The 17,355-nt window shown below is 40.0% G+C and overlaps 1 protein-coding gene across 6 annotated transcripts in view; it reads right to left on the bottom strand.

The window, feature by feature from the left end:
* klhl13 (kelch-like family member 13) overlaps positions 1-17,355 on the bottom strand; it is a 97,808-nt gene that overhangs the window by 18,368 nt on the left and 62,085 nt on the right. For all 6 annotated transcript variants that reach the window (XM_022664456.2, XM_007236363.4, XM_007236360.4 and 3 more), the window contains 3 exons: positions 10,590-10,722; positions 2,726-2,922; positions 1,623-2,418 (listed from right to left, as the gene is read on the bottom strand). In XM_022664456.2, coding sequence (XP_022520177.1) covers positions 1,623-2,418; positions 2,726-2,922; positions 10,590-10,722 — 1,126 coding nt within the window. The remainder of the gene's footprint in view (positions 1-1,622; positions 2,419-2,725; positions 2,923-10,589; positions 10,723-17,355) is intronic.

The following is a 17,355-nucleotide window of genomic DNA, read 5'->3' as shown; positions in this document are numbered from 1 at the left end:
ATTGACAAAATTATACTCAAAGGACTACATGACCTGAATATGCTAAAGCTGCTAATTATTTTTATGAGCTATTGGGAACATTACATCTGCTGCCCAACAGCTCTGAGTTGCTGTTAGCAGCAGTATTTTAAAAGGTGTGACACGACTGTCCCACAAGCAATTACTTATTAACAGTCAAACTGCTCATTTAGAGTCAGTCTGACTTTTATGACCTAGTGAATATGATCATACTGATACTAATCATAAGTCTAAGATATAGAATCTGGATATAGAAATTAATCTAGACACTTAATTAGGTCATCCGTAAGCCTTATTGCATCAAAACACTTTAAAACAATCAGGCATTTTTTGCTGGAAGGAATCAATCTCTGGAGAGCTATCATTCCACAGTTTATTTTCAATAATTAGAAGTGCTAAACACGATTAAAAAACCCAATACATGTTTTGTAAAATTCAGCAAATGCTTCCTCACAGGTTGTTAGCTCTCAGGTAGGGAAAGTGATACAGTTTTCCTTTTTGCCTTTTTTTTTTTTTTTTTTTTTACAAACAAAAAAAGTAGCTTCGGTCGTGCCATGCAACACTATTACAGCCAATCAGTAATAGGAGACTTTTATGTTTGCTCACATGACAGGTGAAGAGAAGAGGCATGTTATGGGTTTAACTACATCACTGAGAGAAGGCCAAAATGCAAATACAGCAGATTTGGCTCTATTCCTGCTTAATAGGTGAACAACACTGACTTATTGTACACAATTCACAGAATTAGGTATTGGACACTAGGGCTGTGTTCAAAAGATCGATCAGCGATCCAATATCGATTCACGGTAAAAAAAAATGGTATTGTCCAGTATGTTTGAGAGAGGCACAGTAATTATAGCGTAGTGTGGTTTAGGTCAGGCAGCCTAAAAGCTTTTTTTTTTTTTTTTTTTACTGTATTATAATATCCAATGGTAGTTTTGATGCTTTTAAATGAGAATATTGTAATGAGCTGAGTTACTGAGTTTAACTGAGCTTTAAGCAGGAAATCATTATTAGGAATGGGGAAGAAACACACAGTGAGTGAGTGAGTGACAAATCCTGAGCATCCCGAATAGCTTCTCCTCATTCTCAGTTGACCAATGAGGTTTCAGTGTGGGTGTAATAGCAGCGCTGTGTCCAATAAACACAAACACATTTAACTGCACATACATACTCTACAGTCAGTCTTTACTAGTTCTGTTCGCTGTACAGTTTAAACACTGACTTCTTTAGTACCCCTTGATGAGTTAAATTACTGTAGAGAGCTTCTGAAAGGAGTTTAAACAGGCTTCACTCCTTCGAAAACATTGCATAACATTACTAACATTAGCTAAACTAACATTAGCTGGCTTAGTGTTGGGGAGAGACTGTCTAAGAGTCTTCAGCACAGTGACACTGTGTCAACAGTTTTGAGGAAAATTAAGCATGCATGAAAATAACAATAGGGACAGCTTGAAAGGGAGCTGGCTGGATTATCATCCATGCTAACTGGCTAGCATGACAGCAGAGGTGGCCATTAACACACTCTCAACTTGTTTTTCCTTGTGTTTAACAGCACTGCCTCGTCAATGCGCACGCATTTGACAAACAATCCACCAACTTACCCAGTTCTCCAGCCGCGTTCCTTCCTCCTACAGCGTACAGGTAGCCTTTGAGCGCGCTCAGGTGAAAGAATGTCCTCTTCTCATTCAAGCATGCCACCTGCATCCACTTGTTGTAGCGCGGGTCGTAGCGAAACACCGTGTCCACCGCCGTTTTGCCTTTAGTGTCGTAGTTGCTCTGACCGCCCACCACGTACAAGAAGTTGCCGATGACTGCGATGCCGTGCTGGTATCGGGGAGCGTCCATGGGCGCCAGCGCCTTCCATTCGTGCGCCTTCTCGTCGAAAAGCCGTAATTCCTTGCTGACGACCAGCTGCTGTCTCAGGACGCCCCCTAAAGTCACCAGGTGGGAGCTGTCCGAGCGGATGGCGGTCCGTTCCGACTGCATGACCGGCTGCATGTAGGGCATCATCTGGTAGTTGCTGGCCTCCAGCAGCAGGTTGACGCAGGTGTTGTCCGTGCGCATGAAGTCTACTGTCTGTACGTGGTTGATGAGGTCCGTCGGGCTCATGAGCGGAAAGCGAATGTTGCGCATTAGCTTGGCGGCGTAGTCCATGCGGCCGTCCTCGTAGCGCAGCCACCGGCAGGCGGCCTTGAACAGGTCCAGCTCGCTGCAGTGCTTCAGGCTGTTGGAGGACAGGACGAACGCCAGGCGCTCAAAGGGCAGCTTGACGAACTCGCCCGTGCCCAGAAGCGAGGGGAAGTTCTTCAGGATGAAGTTGTTGACATATTTGTCCACCTCCGTTAGGTTGTAGGCGTTGGCGATGCGGCCCACTTCCACGCAGTTCTCCAGAGACACCTGGGAGAAGATAAAGGAGGCAGGTAGGATGAGTTTAAGCGAGCATCCTTTCCAGAAAAATTTAAAAATGCAGATCTACCACAGAGCATGTTCTAAGCAATTAACCGTGTGATTTAAATGTCAGCTAGTGCAACCATGTGGACAAAAAGAGCCAACAGAGCAAAATAAAAGAACTCATTCACCCCGCTGATGTTTAAACTGGGTGTGCTGAAGAGCGTACTGGGCACGGGTGTGTGTATAAGTGTGTGTGTGTGTGATGCTAATCTCTGTGTGCATGTGGTGTGCGAGTGTGATGGTAATCTCCTACCCCGGAGATGAGGAACACTTTGCAGAAGTCGAGCACGGGCAGGATTTGCAGGAAGCTGGCTGCCTCCAGCGTGTCCTGCAGGTTCTCCATGTTGAGCGAGAGTTTGGCGGTGTAGATAAAGTCTATAATCTTCTTCAGGCCGATCCTGTTCACCCCATGCAGCTTTATACACATCAGATCCTGTTCTTTCATCCCACCTAAGAGAGAGAATCAGAACGAGAGAAATGAGGGAGGAGCAGCTAAATAAAAAGAGAGCAGGCGACGGAACAGTAAAAGCTGATCTGAGAAGAAGAAGAAGAAGCACGTAAACATCTACACAGAGGAAGGAGCTAAGGATGAGCATTGCTGACGGAGGCCGTGACCCCCACACCTACAAGTCCTTGACTATGACTGGACTCTATAATCTAACATCCGCTCATATAAACACCCCCCAGCGCCAGCGATGCTACCAGCGCTTCGAGGGTCAAGGCTAGCACACTGTTGAGAATTTTAAACTGATTCTGTCTACTACAGCATTTTCAGTTTTATAGTTCAGCTTTATTTATACAGCGGACGCTGTCACAAAGCAGCTTTATAGAGAACTGGGTCAGAGTCTTAAGTGTGCAAGCCGAAGGTGTTCTAAACCAAATAACAAAACTAAACTAAAAACAGTGAAATAATGACAGAAATAAATAATGAACAACAATGAACAACTAATACAGAAGTAAATTTGAGTTTAAAACTAAACAGAAGAGCTGAGATATAACCTTTAAAAACAGGAAACGCTTTTAAACGTACATTATATTAGTATATTACTGACTATTCTCTATGGACTACTCTGACTAAGCTACACTATTGTGCACTAATTCTAGATGTTTACTTCTACTGAACAGTACTAATTTTCTAATTTTATGACTACAGATTTTAATATTCTGAATATTACTGACTATTACTAAATACTACTGATTTTCAAACTTTGTTTACTATCACCTATTAACTACTATTAACTATAAACTGCTACAAATTACTGATCACTTATTAATAATGACTCTTCAAGTATTCTTGTCTATAGAGAATTATAGACGACTGAAAATGATCACAGTTTTCTATACACTACAGAACATTATATAACACAGAATACTGACTATAGAATATTATAGTCCAATGAATATTACTGACTACTGAAGATTAATAACTTTCAAACATTCTTGACTACAGAATATTATTGACCTATTTATATTAATAACTACTGAACATTATCTGTAGAATATTATAAACTTCTTAAAATAACTACTGCCCACTGATCCTGACTGCAGAATAGTATGGACTACTGAATTTTACACAAATGAGCTTCAAACAAACATTTCTTGACTATTAAATATTACTACTGCATACTAGCAGCACTGAGCCATTTTTCAAACTGTATAATATTACATGTAGTGAATCTACAAATGTACTGAATACTACAGACATTAACAAATAAAGCTGTAGAATATTACATTACTACTGAGTTTCAGTAGAAGCATTTCACTTGCACTAGCTCAATTTATTAATAGTATATACACTGCCTGGCCAAAAGAAAAAGGTCACACACACACTAATATGTTGTTAGACCTCCTTTAGCTTTGATTGTGGCACGCATTTACCGCAGCATTGTTTCAATAAGCTTCTGCAATGTTGCAAGATTTATTTCAATCTAGTGCTGCATTAATTTTACATTGATGACGGTAGAGTCTGACCACTGCACAGTCTTCTCCAGCACATCCCAAAGATTCTCAATGAGGTTAAGATCTGGACTCTGTGGTGAACAATCCATGTGTGAAAATGATGATCTCATGCTCCCTGAAGCACTCTTTTACAATTCCAGCCCCATGAATCCTGGCATTGTCATCTTGGAATATTCCCGTGTCATCAGGGAAGAAAAAATCCATTGATGGAATAAGCTGGTCTATATTCAGTATATTCAGGTAGTCAGCTGACCTCATTCTTTCACATACTGTTGCTGAACCCAAACCTGACCAACTGCAGCAACTCCAGATCATTTACTTTTTTTTTTTTGGCCAGGCAGTGTATATTGACAAAAATGCATATATTTCAGAATTTAAAAAGTATGTTTTAAAGACTAATGAGCAGCTACATTCTAAAATCTTCATGTATTAAAAACAATTTTGAAAGGAATTTATCAAACATATTGAGAGAGAAAATGTGATAGTGAAAGGAACGAGGAGAGAAAATAAGGTCAGTAAAAAAAAAAAAAAAAAACAGAACTGGATAAAAAGCACAGCTCAGGATAACCACACACACACGCACGCACGCACGCACACACACACACACACACACAGCATGAAAACAGACACAGAGCAATACTGACAACACACTTCAAACAATTCACCCCAGGGAAGCAAAGACACACACAGACACAGAATAAATACACATCACACATATATCATTAATATAGAACTTACTTATTAGAAAACGCAACCACAAATATTAATTTATTACCTTTTCATATGTATGCACAAGTTAAGCACATTGATGTTTTTAATATTTATTGTTAGTCACAACACACACACACACGCGCGCGCACACACGCGCACACAATAAATTAAACAATCACACACGCCCTCTCCATTCTTACACACTCTTCTTCTCACTCTGCTTCCTTTTCTTCTCCACTCTGTTTTGAGTGTCATTCAGTGGGTTTACTTTTTAAAGTGGAGTGACACTACTGTCACATAGTGTGCAGAAAAAACAGTGACAAAAACAGCCTCAGGAACACAACAGCCCTTCAACTGATACAGTTACAGCCAGAGAGACAGAGACAGAGAGAGAGGGAGAGAGATGGTGAGACAGAGAGAGAGATAAGAGCGACAGAGAGAGGAGAGAGAGAGAGAGAGAGAACATCCAGGGGTTAGACTCCTGTCAGACTCAGTGAGGTTGACATATCAGCAATATTTACTTTAGATTAGATTTGTATGTGCTCAGACACACTTTATTTTTATACCAACATTTACGTCTCCATATAAATGATAAATATACTCACATGCAGTACATCACTGTAGTAATCGTACATATATAGCAGAACGTATAAGACAGAGAGTCATTGTAAAAAAGAAAGCTTTTCAAGATGTGTCCAAACTCATTCCCATGACTGAACATGTACCATGTATTTTTTTTATTACCATGTAAAAAAAAATGATAATAAAAAAACATTTTTTTTGGCCCATGCTGATGTTCTGATCATCACACCTGAAGACCACAGCAACATACAGACATCATACACACATCATGACAAACAGCAGAACGTACTGAATCATTTGTTTATCAAAAATCAATTATTAATTCAGCATGAAAAACAGTTGGCATCACCAGTTAGCCGTTTTCCATTATGGCCAATCAGTCATTTTAAGCTTCATAATAAAAGCCCCCATGCCAGATCACAATAAAGAAAAGACATATACTAAAAACAACAAAGAAACATCCAGTTTTCTTATCAAAAATATTTTATTTACACTTTAATAAGTAAACTTATCAAAATATTCTAAAATATCTAAATTCTGTTAATATTTGTATATGATTCTGAAGCATTTTACACAGGGCTGGGCTTTTCTCAGAGCAACACATTTCAGCTATTAATGTAAAAAATGTGTAAAGTGTAGTTACTCTGTAAATAATTTTAGTTTGGGATTCATAATAAAAGCCCCCATGCCAGATCATAATAATGAAAAGACTTGTATTAAAAACAATAAAGAACATATTTTATACACATAATATATATATATTATTTTTCAAATATTTTAACAAAATATCTAAATTCTGTTAATATTAGTGTGGTGACAAATTTTAATTGTCGGCAATTTAAATTTGTCACCACACTTTGTATCTCATTGTAAAGCATTTTACACAGGGCTGGTACATATTATTACAGAACAACACATTTAAGCTATTATATAAAATTAGTAGAGTGTAGTTACTGTAGAAGATAATTTTTAGGTGAATAAAGGTGCATCAGACTTTCTAAAGTTCTAAAAAAAACTGAGTTCTAAGATATACAGTATTAAAAGCATTAGTTACTGACTTTTAAGTTTATGCCAGTTCATTCATTTGCTTAAATTCTCATTTGAATTTTACAGTTAAAAATTATTTTTTAGCAAAAAGTGATGTATTGAATGCAACAAATTCAGATTAAATAGAAACAGAGCATGTAATAAAAAAAATAGTATTTTACAATACTATCTTTTCTTTTCTTAACTAAAGGCCTTCCTTAACTAAAACAAATGTACACTTTGTACCATTTCCTGTTATTGACTGGATTTAAAGAGCTTAAATGGCAAAAATAAAGGGAAAGTAAATAATATATATAAAAATGTGTTGTGAAATTAGTTCTAGATGGTTTATTAAGCTATATATGACAGAAACAGCTTGACTGTGGCAGAAAAGTAAGGGTTGGTTGCATCGGTCAGGAGTAGCACAAGAACACTCGTCTTTGTTTGCAGTTCACTGAACCAACAAGCTGCCTTTAAACCCACAGCAGAGCTGCAGCCCTCCGGCAGCAGAAAGTGTGCTCACACTCGAGTAACACTCGTTCCGATTCACTTCTGCACACACGGCTTACAGGAAACGAGGATTCCAGTATCTGAAGTGACTTCACGCTACCAGCTAAGTGCAAATAACTGTCTTTACACACAGCGAGTGATAATGAAGCCCATTTCTATCACCAAAATCAGCTCAGAATCTGTCGTGACAGCGGCCCTGAGCTACAGCTAACCAACAGGGAGGAGCATGGATTTAGAAAAAAAGCTGAGATGATACCGCAGAGCTGCCCAATTGAAATTGTGCAGTGTTGCAATGGGGAGCAGTTAAGAGTAACAGCCGCTATAGAAGATAGAGAAGAGTCGTTAAGCTGAAGATGACTGACTGAAACAACTAGAGGTGTGATGAAACACTCATTATCATCACAGTAGAAATATATGTTAGAAAATATTTTATTTGACAGGAACTCAATAAATGCAAAACTGCAGGTAAACTTTTAATATTTTGGAAGTATTCATCCCATGCAGTATTATACAGAGCAGTATGCTGTTCGTACTGTAGCTGGTTTTACCATAAACCCAACAACTTCTCTCCTGTATGATCTCACAAGAGTCTTCTCAGACCTTAGAACTATTGTCAGAATCCTGGCAACCCCCAAGGGTTCTATCCAGATCTGGCAACCTATGACTGAATCTCAACATGTTGCCTCTGCATGTGTCCGCGATTGTATGTTGCTTAGCAGTTTGAACCGTGAAGGCGGGAATATGTGGGTGGAAACATAAGGCTTGCCTGACTACGCAATTAATGGAACATGGAAAAAGATAGCAGATACATGTGTGTGTTTGTGCGAGCCTACAGCATCTTACTCCAGCAGACCAGCGCTGCTGTTTGCTGCCCAAAATGATCAAACATTTGTTTTGAATACCTGTGCATAAATCTCCATAGACACATTTAATACTAAGACTAGAACTAAGACAAATATTAAGACTAGAAATATGGTGCAGATTTAATCTCTCATGGCATGGGAGCTCAAGCACAGCCCGCAATAACACTGTATAATAAATTATATATAATTATATTATGGCCAGGGGCTTATTACTGCAGGGGTTGCCAATTCCACTTCTGAAATCTCAAACACACGACACTACTCATCTGCTGTTTACCAGGTTTATGAGGCAACAAATATAAGGCAACCTAATTTTTTTGGCTGAACATTAAAATTAAAAATAAATACATAATCAGTATTTTGGAATAAGCCAAAAGACTTAAGAATATATTTTTTTTACAGAAGAATGACATTTCTTTTTGTCTTTGTTTAAAAAAATGCAGAGTTTCCTCTTGGGAGATTTTCAGAAGCACTGGGAGGTCCATTTTTACCCTCTACTCAAATTAATTATAACCACTTATAATTCTTGGTATCAGTTTCCTGCCTCTTCAAAAACTGAGTCAAACAGCTAGATAACGTAGTCTTCACCAAAAGTCTGGCTGCCTGATTAAAGTAGTAAAGCAGTGCTGAAGTAAATTTATGACTACAACTGCACTGCTGAGGTAAATGTATTGTGCTTTGTTGGTTTGTATGCTGGCTTAATTAAAAGTGTTCTGTGTGCATTTCCATTTTAATTATGTAACATTTAATGGCTGAAAAAGCCTATGGTTTTATTTTGTTCGGTTTCAAATACAAGTTTTCATTTCTGTGCATCCCCAAAAAGTATGCTAGAGCAGATAAATAACCAAACTCTGCAGGACTTTGGCCAACAGTTCCTCACATCTGGCCTAATGGATCGAGCCACCAGAAATAATTCACTTCACAAATTAGTAAAAGCTTTTCTGCATCTGTGGAGGGCTGTAAAGCATTTAAACTGGTCCAGCAATGGACCACAACAGACCCTTCTGTCAGACACAAGGTTCATGATGGGCCCAGCACATCAGATCTAAGGGACGCAGCACAGCGAGAAATTGTCTGGAGCTGTCAGCAAATGAATCTGGCGAGAGCACTGCATTTCCCCCACTCAGGGAGCAGGTGGTGTTTGAAAAGCTGAGCCCGCTGGGCTTGAACACCTTCCTCTGTAACTAAACCCTGGATTTCCCCCTGGAAAATCTCAGACAGTCGAGATAAAGAATAGCACTTCAAGAAGAAGCACCACACTGAATACTGGTATCCCCCTGGGCTGTGTGCTAAGCCCTCTGTAGTTTACTCTGCTGACTCGATCGTGGTAAGTCTCATCAGTAGGAACAAAATCAGAAGAGTACGAAGTGTGTTCCTTAGTGTGCAAACTGTGGAGATCCTCACCTCACATCACCTGCGCCTTTAGCAACACAGCCAAGTATACGCCCAGCATCCTGTCCCTGAAGCCCATAGCCAAGAAAGCCCAGCAGTGCCTGTACTTCCTGCAGAGACTAAAGAAAGCTCATCTCGACAACCCTCCCATTCCTACCGTTCTACTAAGGGACTGTTCTACAGTGAGCTGCACCACTGTCTGGGTTGAAACTTCCAACAACTTCTACCTCAAGACCCTACAGCAGTTTGTGAGGGCAGCGGAGATCATCAGAATTTGTCTCCTTTCCATCAAGTCACATGTACATCACACTACTACATCAACACTGCAAAGATTACTCAACCCATCCCTCACACAGAATCTATTCAGTTCTGCAGTCCGGCAGAAGGTATCAGAAGATATATAAGAGCATCTGGCCATCACTAACAGACTATGGAACAGCTTCTTTCCTCAGGCCATTACACACTTGGAGACTGAACTCATCCTTCATGAACACTAACACATCTAAATTAATGTACCCCCACTTTATATCCTTGTTCATCCTTGTTTGCTTTTTGCTCTCTCTCAGATTCTGGCTGCTGATGGCAAGCAGTAGGATTTGTTTATTTTTAATTATTTTATAATTGATTTTTTTTTCTTTTTTTCTCCCAATTTGGCTGTCCAACTGTCCCACCCCTTTGTGCGTCCCCATCATAAGTGGCGCCTGCGACCCTAGGTAGGGTGTGGACAAGCACATGCCTCCTCCGACACATGTGAAGTCGAGGAACGCCATTTACCCACCTGGATGGAGCAAGGTCATTTGTGCTCCCTCTGGGCACAGACAGCTGATGGCAAGCTACATAAACAGGATTCGACCCTGCGACCTCCCATTCAAAGTAGCAGCGAATTAGACCTCTGGACCACACGGCCACACAACTTTTTTTACAAACATTACTTAATGCAATTGACAATGTAAATCCTAATTGTTAATGAATAAATAAAGATCTCATCATACACAGAAATAACCTCAACTGGATTTCACACTACAATGGTGCACCACAACTATGCGATAATGGACATATTCCTTTCTCTCTCACCTGTGAACATGGCTTTAAAGTAGTCGCTAGAAGACGCCATCATGGCTCGATGGACAGGAAACGCCTCATCCCCATCACCGGCAACCAACGTGACATCACACAGCAGGCCTTCTATCCTTAATTGGTCAAAACCCTGAGAGAGAGAGAGAGAGAGAGCGAGAGAAAGAGAGGAAGAGAGTGTTAGTTAATTAGAGCTTGCAGCCTGCAGATATTTACAATACAAATACATACTTCATACTACAATCTTCTGAAACCAAGTGTATTGACTGAGGTTACACTCCTTTACTACAGTCTTTAATATACTCTGAAATATTAACACTAGATGTGTACAGACAATTGCTGTGTAACCCTGATTGCATTCAGCGCTCCTAAGAACATTAGCAAGGTCATCTACTGGATCTAATACTTAGATTAAACAGTATTAGATTTATATCAAGCTCCACATGTTGCCGTTACACTGACCCCCTCTAGCTGATGCTTGGCATTGGGTATGATGACCATAAGCTTATGTATGATCCCTCTAGAAAATACAGTTCTGTTGGTGATGCTTTTTGCTTTTCTATGGATATTCTTCAAACTGTCAGTAACAGGTGTATTTTAAAATACAAAAAAGTCTAATTAAAAGGGGATGCCTGGATCATTTTTGGAGACTTTGTGCATCACAACAACAAGGCTGATGGAAATTCAGCCAGCAAACGAGAGAAAAAAAAAAAGAAAGAGGGGGAGAGAATGCGCACGAGAGAGAGAGAGATCTATGATTAATTATTTAACCAAAGCTGGCAATTAGCAAATAGTTAACAGGTTTTACAGATTAGGACAAAGAAGCAACAGTAGAACTCGAGCCAAAGAGAGAGAGAGAGAAAAAGAGAGACTGACCTAATGTTCTTAATGAATATCACGAAAAGAACAAGGCAAACAGAAGGAAAGTAAACAGAAGTTTCTTGGCCCGGGAAGAAAAAACAAGCGGAGGGAAAGAAGGCAGTGTTATCATTCCCTCAGCGGCCTTCAACTCATTACACGCTCAGAACCAGGACGTCCAGCGTGTGCAGCGAGAGCGGGCCGAGGCGTCCGGCAGAACTGTCTGATGAATAAAAGATTTCACAGCTAATTTATTGAGTGCTGGGTCAGGAGGAGTGGGACTGATGGTCATTATGGCCGTGTTCTCTCCAGAGCAGGGCACATTACACTTGTTTTTCCTTCTCCTTTTGCTTCTTCTTCTTTTTTTATATATATCAGGCTGGATCGAAGAGGTGTTACAACAAGTGCACATCGGAGAAGATCACGTTAAAGAGCTAATGAAGGCAGTGTGGCCTTTAAGCTCTCAAGCTGTTGGGGTCACTACAGCTCTTTTGGAGCTAAACGTTTAGTCTCAGCAGTGCGAGAGCTTTCATTAAGCACTAGCCTGTGGTTGACATAAAACCAATATCGACTGATGTTTGCGGTTCTGCACTTTTTTGTAATTTGCAATTTGACAACTACCTTTCTGACAATGGACATGAACCTACGTAGCCATTTTTAAACACTAACTCACTAATCAAGAGTCAAGCTGCCAATTTTGGGGTCATTTTATTTCAGAAAGTGTTGTGACAGGCGGTCACATATGTTAATATATTAATGTACTGTATTTTTCTGTGCACTCTCAATTAATGTCCATTTTCTGCTCTATTTTTGTACATAAGGCACATTAAGGGACGTCTAATTAAACAAAACTGTAAAAAAAAAACTTTTCTTTCAAACTCAAACAAGCCCTGGATACAGATTTCTGAAAACTGTTTATTTGAATGAGTAAAGCGTTTCCAGTCATTAACAGTAAGCTTAGAATTCTATATTCTGTCCAAGGGTGAGCACTAGCTAAAATTAGCAAGCACTTAGCCAGCCCCAGTTAGCAGTGCTAGTCAGCTGTGGTTAGCAGCGCTAGCCAGCCGTGGTTAGCAGTGCTACGCAGCCCCAGTTAGCTCTAGTAAATGCTGCCTGAAAACGGTAGACTGGGCAACCCTGGGTGTGCCGGTAAGCCACGGCTCTATAAGCTAGCCGTTTGTCCCACATATCGCGTTTAACATGGTAAACGCACAGGCTACAATCCAATATACTCAGCTCTGAACAGCAAAAGAGATAGCACTGGAGAAACTTCACTGAAACTCCTGTATAATGCTGGACTTTAGCTGAGTGGCTTTACTGCTCCTTACAACCTGTCCAGTAGAATTCGTACATAAGACACACCGCATTATAAGGCACACAGTCGATTTGTGGAAAAATGAAAGGATTTGAATTACAGTCAGAAAAAAAAATTGGTAGGCTCTTGTAAGCTGCTATGAAAGACTTGTGGGGAAAAAAAGACTTGTAGGGAAAAAAAAAGAGTATCTATTTAGCTAACATTAGAAGTGTACTAAAAAGTTGTTTGTAAACAGGAAAGCAGAGCATCTGACTAGTGCAAATAGTCCAAAAAGAAAAAAAAGAAAGAAAAAAAAAGACTGAAAAGAATGAAATATGGTCAGCGCCAAGGTCAACACTTTGCTGTCACACGTGCAACGTGGAATGCAGTTTAATTCAATGCCATTTCACCTTACGAAGTCCTGCAACCAGTGGTCCTACCTTTCTGAATTCTAACAGGACAATGCTGGTGCACATTAGGGCTGCACAATATTGAAAAAAATATTTACATTGCAAATGTTCTTTTTTCGGCGATATATATCACAATATTACACAGTGCAGGGCCCATGACGTCACCAGCCCGTCTCGCGTCCGGACCAATCAAGAGCTTACAAGTGCTTACGCGCGTTTACAAGCACGTGCCCAACCATGTGGATGGAGGCCATGCGGTTACCTCATGTTTACTCCTAACAACCCCACGGTTCCCCCCTCCCCCTCACTCTTCTCAAGAAGCAGCATCCTGTTACTTACACAGACACAGAGACAGCGCTGTGTATCTACTTCTTTTGTCAAGAATCAAAACATTGCAACATGATGTGTTGTCCTGCAATGTGACTATTGTGCACACGCACATCGCGATGACGATGCTTCACCGATATATCGTGCACTTGCTGCTGCCATCTCAAGATATTGGCTACACCTTGGCCAGCTGCATCACCAGAGCTCTTGAATGTAAACGTGTGGGACGGCACTGGATGTGCTAACAACACTTCATAGATCTTAATCCTCTTTCCAATTTCCTTTGCAATTAGACACTTTCTTTTTATGCAACTAACTTTATGCAACTATTTCTTTAACCATGAGTGTATAACAAGGTGTTACACTTCTCCAGGTAATGTACAACACAACGCACCAAATGAGCCGGAGTGTGCCGGACGACGCAGCACCTCGCAGCACAATTAGCATAAGGGAGTGGGTGAGTTTGAGAAGCGCGTTTGTGTGAACGTACATTAATAAGCTGTCGGCACGCGGCCAGCCTCTTCAGTGGCATCACCATGGAAATGCGACCGCAGCGAGGCGGACAACCTCACTTTCTGATCACAACACAAAACACAGCAAATCTAGAAAGCGGAGAAAAAAAAAAAAGAACACTGTGTACGAAAGTCCGAAACTTTACAACAGCTGAGCTGCACTATTGTACAAAAGTTATGTAATGCAGAAATGACTTTCTAGTAACTGGAGAAAACATCCACAGCTCTAAGAATCAGATAAGAAGGCATTCGGCTACTTTAAGGTGCACTCATGGCTGATATAGATGCACACACACACACACAGCTTGTCCAGTCCCTGTAGAAAAGTGCTGCCAATAGAATAGAACTCTCTGGAGTAGATAAACATGATCCTATTGGCACTAAGCCTGATGCCAGTGTGAGCTAGAGTGGTAAAACCCTTCCAGCATTAAGCTGTGGAGCAGAGGAACTGTGTTCTCTGGAATAATGTTGCTCCACCCAGTACTTTTGGTATGAAAGGGGGAGTCGAGAAAAGCCCTATCTGGATGGGATTATTTTCTCAGGGGGTCCTGGGGTAATTTTTTCTTTTATGAGGAACATCCCGGAACGACCATGTATGTGTTTTTCTTAGACGTTCTCTGAGAAATGTACAGGCTGAATTACCTACTGTTTTCCACTGAACTCCATGGTCCTCCTGTAATTTTTTTTATCACCGTCCGGACTCTCTGAGTTTTGTTACCTCAAGTTTAAAAAAATAGCTATTTGTCCACTGCCACGCAACGTAATTACACTTTGGGCGCATGTTTCCATGGAGATCCACGTAAACACAACAGCGAGTGAAAATGGAGGAGCTACTGAACGAGATGTCATGTGACCGAGAAGGAAAAAAAAAAAAAAAAAAAAAAAAACTGATCCTCCTCTTTTTTTTCAATTGCAGTCCAGATGCAAGAGTTTTATCACTGAGTAGAAGTGTGAAATATTTTTCACAGCCATCCCCCTTAGAAACTAATCCCATCTGGATAGGGCTAAAGAGCAGCAGGAGTGATTATTCAAAATACTAACTGCTTCAAAGTCTAGTAGAAAACTCTCTTTTTTCTGGACTGTAGAGACAGCTTTTCCCACAAAAGCATGGAATAGGATAAACCCATATTTAATACCATTCATTAAAGGAGAAACACTTGAACTAGTACCGGACTTTTCAGACTATAAGGCATACTTAAAATCCTTTAATTTTCCCCAAAAATCTACAATGTGCCATATAATCCAGTGAGTCTTATGTATTAATTAAATTAATTAAAGCCACTCCGCTGAAGTGCAGCACTATAAAGCAGTTTCAGTAAAGTTTCTCTAATGGTAAGTGCTGAGGGCAGCTGCATTAGCATTACCTGCAAAATGCGCTAAACACTAGCTCTTTCGCTGTTCAAAGGTGAGTATATCTGACTGTAGTCTGTATATTTACCATGTTTAAACAAGCTACATGGGACAAACCGCTAACCATAGCTGGCTACAGCTCTCCCTTTCGATTATAACAATCTATCTAGAGATGACAAAGAAATGGTTTAAAACTAGACAGACACTGGATTACACTTCAGAACGTGGATTTGTGGCAGAAAATTGAGAAATAGCACACTAAACTAGTCACTGAAAAAACTTTCAAGGAGAGATTATTAGTGTTTTCCACAACTAAACACAAATCCTTCCCAGAGAGTGATGACACCGGGTGTTTGTGTTGAAAGTGCTGGAACGTTTTCAGTATGAGCTCAGGCCTCAGAGCAGAAGGGTTACAAAACATGCCTGGGTTAGTCTGTGGGAGTCCCCAGGACTTTCAGTTACTGGGGCTTCTAGTCACGATTGCTTTCAATCAGTCACTAGGGTTCTTAGTTATAAGTGCTTTTAGTTAGTGGGTTCCCAAGTCACCAGGACTTTCAGTTAGAGTTGCACCAGCTACACGGGCTTTCTGTAATAGTGCCTTTAGGTTGCATGAAGCTACAGTTATGTACAGTTATGTCCTCATTTAGGTCATTATCCTGTTTAACTCTTAATTCCTTTCAAGGTAAATTTTCTTCCTGATTATTTCACATTATTTCGTCAAATTACAATTTACTTTGGATTTTTTTTTTCATATATATATAATTTATTACTTGATCCCAGCCACAACAAGCATCCAATCACCTCCTCGCTATCAGTTGGGGAACCGGTGTATTATTCTCTCTGCTGGCGACAGAAAGGAAACATGCGCACGCTTTAGTGTCGACTAGACTGGATTATTGTTGTGCTCCCTGATCCTGCCTAGCAAAAGCCCCATTACAAATTTACAACCAGTTCAGAGAGCTGCTGCCAGAATCCTGACGCGCTGCAGAATGAAGGATCACTTCACAGCAGCTTCTTAAATCCCTTCATTGTTTACACCCATCTTTAAGAATTAATCTTAAGATCCTTTCATTCATTTTTAAATGGCTTCACGCTCCTTTCCTCTGCTCTGTCTTTGCTGAACAGATAGTCAGATATGCCAGAGCTCCATTGCTCTGATTATTCAGAAGATACATACTGGTCATTTCTGAAACACACTAAAGACTGTGGAGCTGCCTTATAATTACTAATACTGGGTATTGCTAGTTACTGGGCATTTCAGTAACCAGGCTCTCAGTTACCAGGGCTTTTAATTACAGAGATTCTTATTAATCAGGGGGAATTTAATCTACTGATGCTCCTTAGTTACCAGACCTTCAAGCGCTTTCAGTTACTGGAGCTTTTAGTCACAAGAGATTTGTCACTAGGGTTCCAAGTAAAAGTGCTTTTAGTTACCAGGGTCCCTAGTCACCAATACTTTTAGTTAGAGATTGCCAGTTACTGGCACCAGCTACAAGAGTTTACTGTATCAGTGCCTTTAGGTTGCATGAAGCTGCTGAGGAATTTGAGTTACTGGGGCTCAAAGTTACCAGGTCTTTTAGTTACTGTTGCTATTCATTACTACATCTTTTAGTAAACTGGGATTCAGTTACTCTGAATTTTAATACAGAGCCATTTAGGGGTTTTCACAACCTGTAGTTTATTTCTCTGGTACGAATCAGCTGATGAGTTTCACTCTAAAAAACAGAGGTATGATATGAGTACTTTTTTGTACTCAAAGGTACACTCTTCATAATTGTACCCTCAAAAGGTACAATATTGGTCTTTACAGGGTCAGATTTGTTCCCTCTGAAGCACAAAGTAATTTCTCACAGCAATAAGTACAAATTTGTACCATTTAACCAGCCAAAGGGTACATTCAGTATTCTGTATCATTGTACTAATAAACAATATATATTTTAATTGCACATTTTTTATTTGAAAGCCAGACAATTTTGGATCATCACGTTTTTGACACACATCAAAATATCTATAAT

The sequence above is a fragment of the Astyanax mexicanus genome, chromosome 1, assembly GCF_023375975.1.
Source record: "Astyanax mexicanus isolate ESR-SI-001 chromosome 1, AstMex3_surface, whole genome shotgun sequence".
Classification (NCBI taxonomy): Eukaryota; Metazoa; Chordata; class Actinopteri; order Characiformes; family Acestrorhamphidae; genus Astyanax; species Astyanax mexicanus.
The sequence above is the reverse complement of the archived record's forward strand: the minus strand, read 5'-3'. Positions and strand labels throughout refer to the sequence as shown.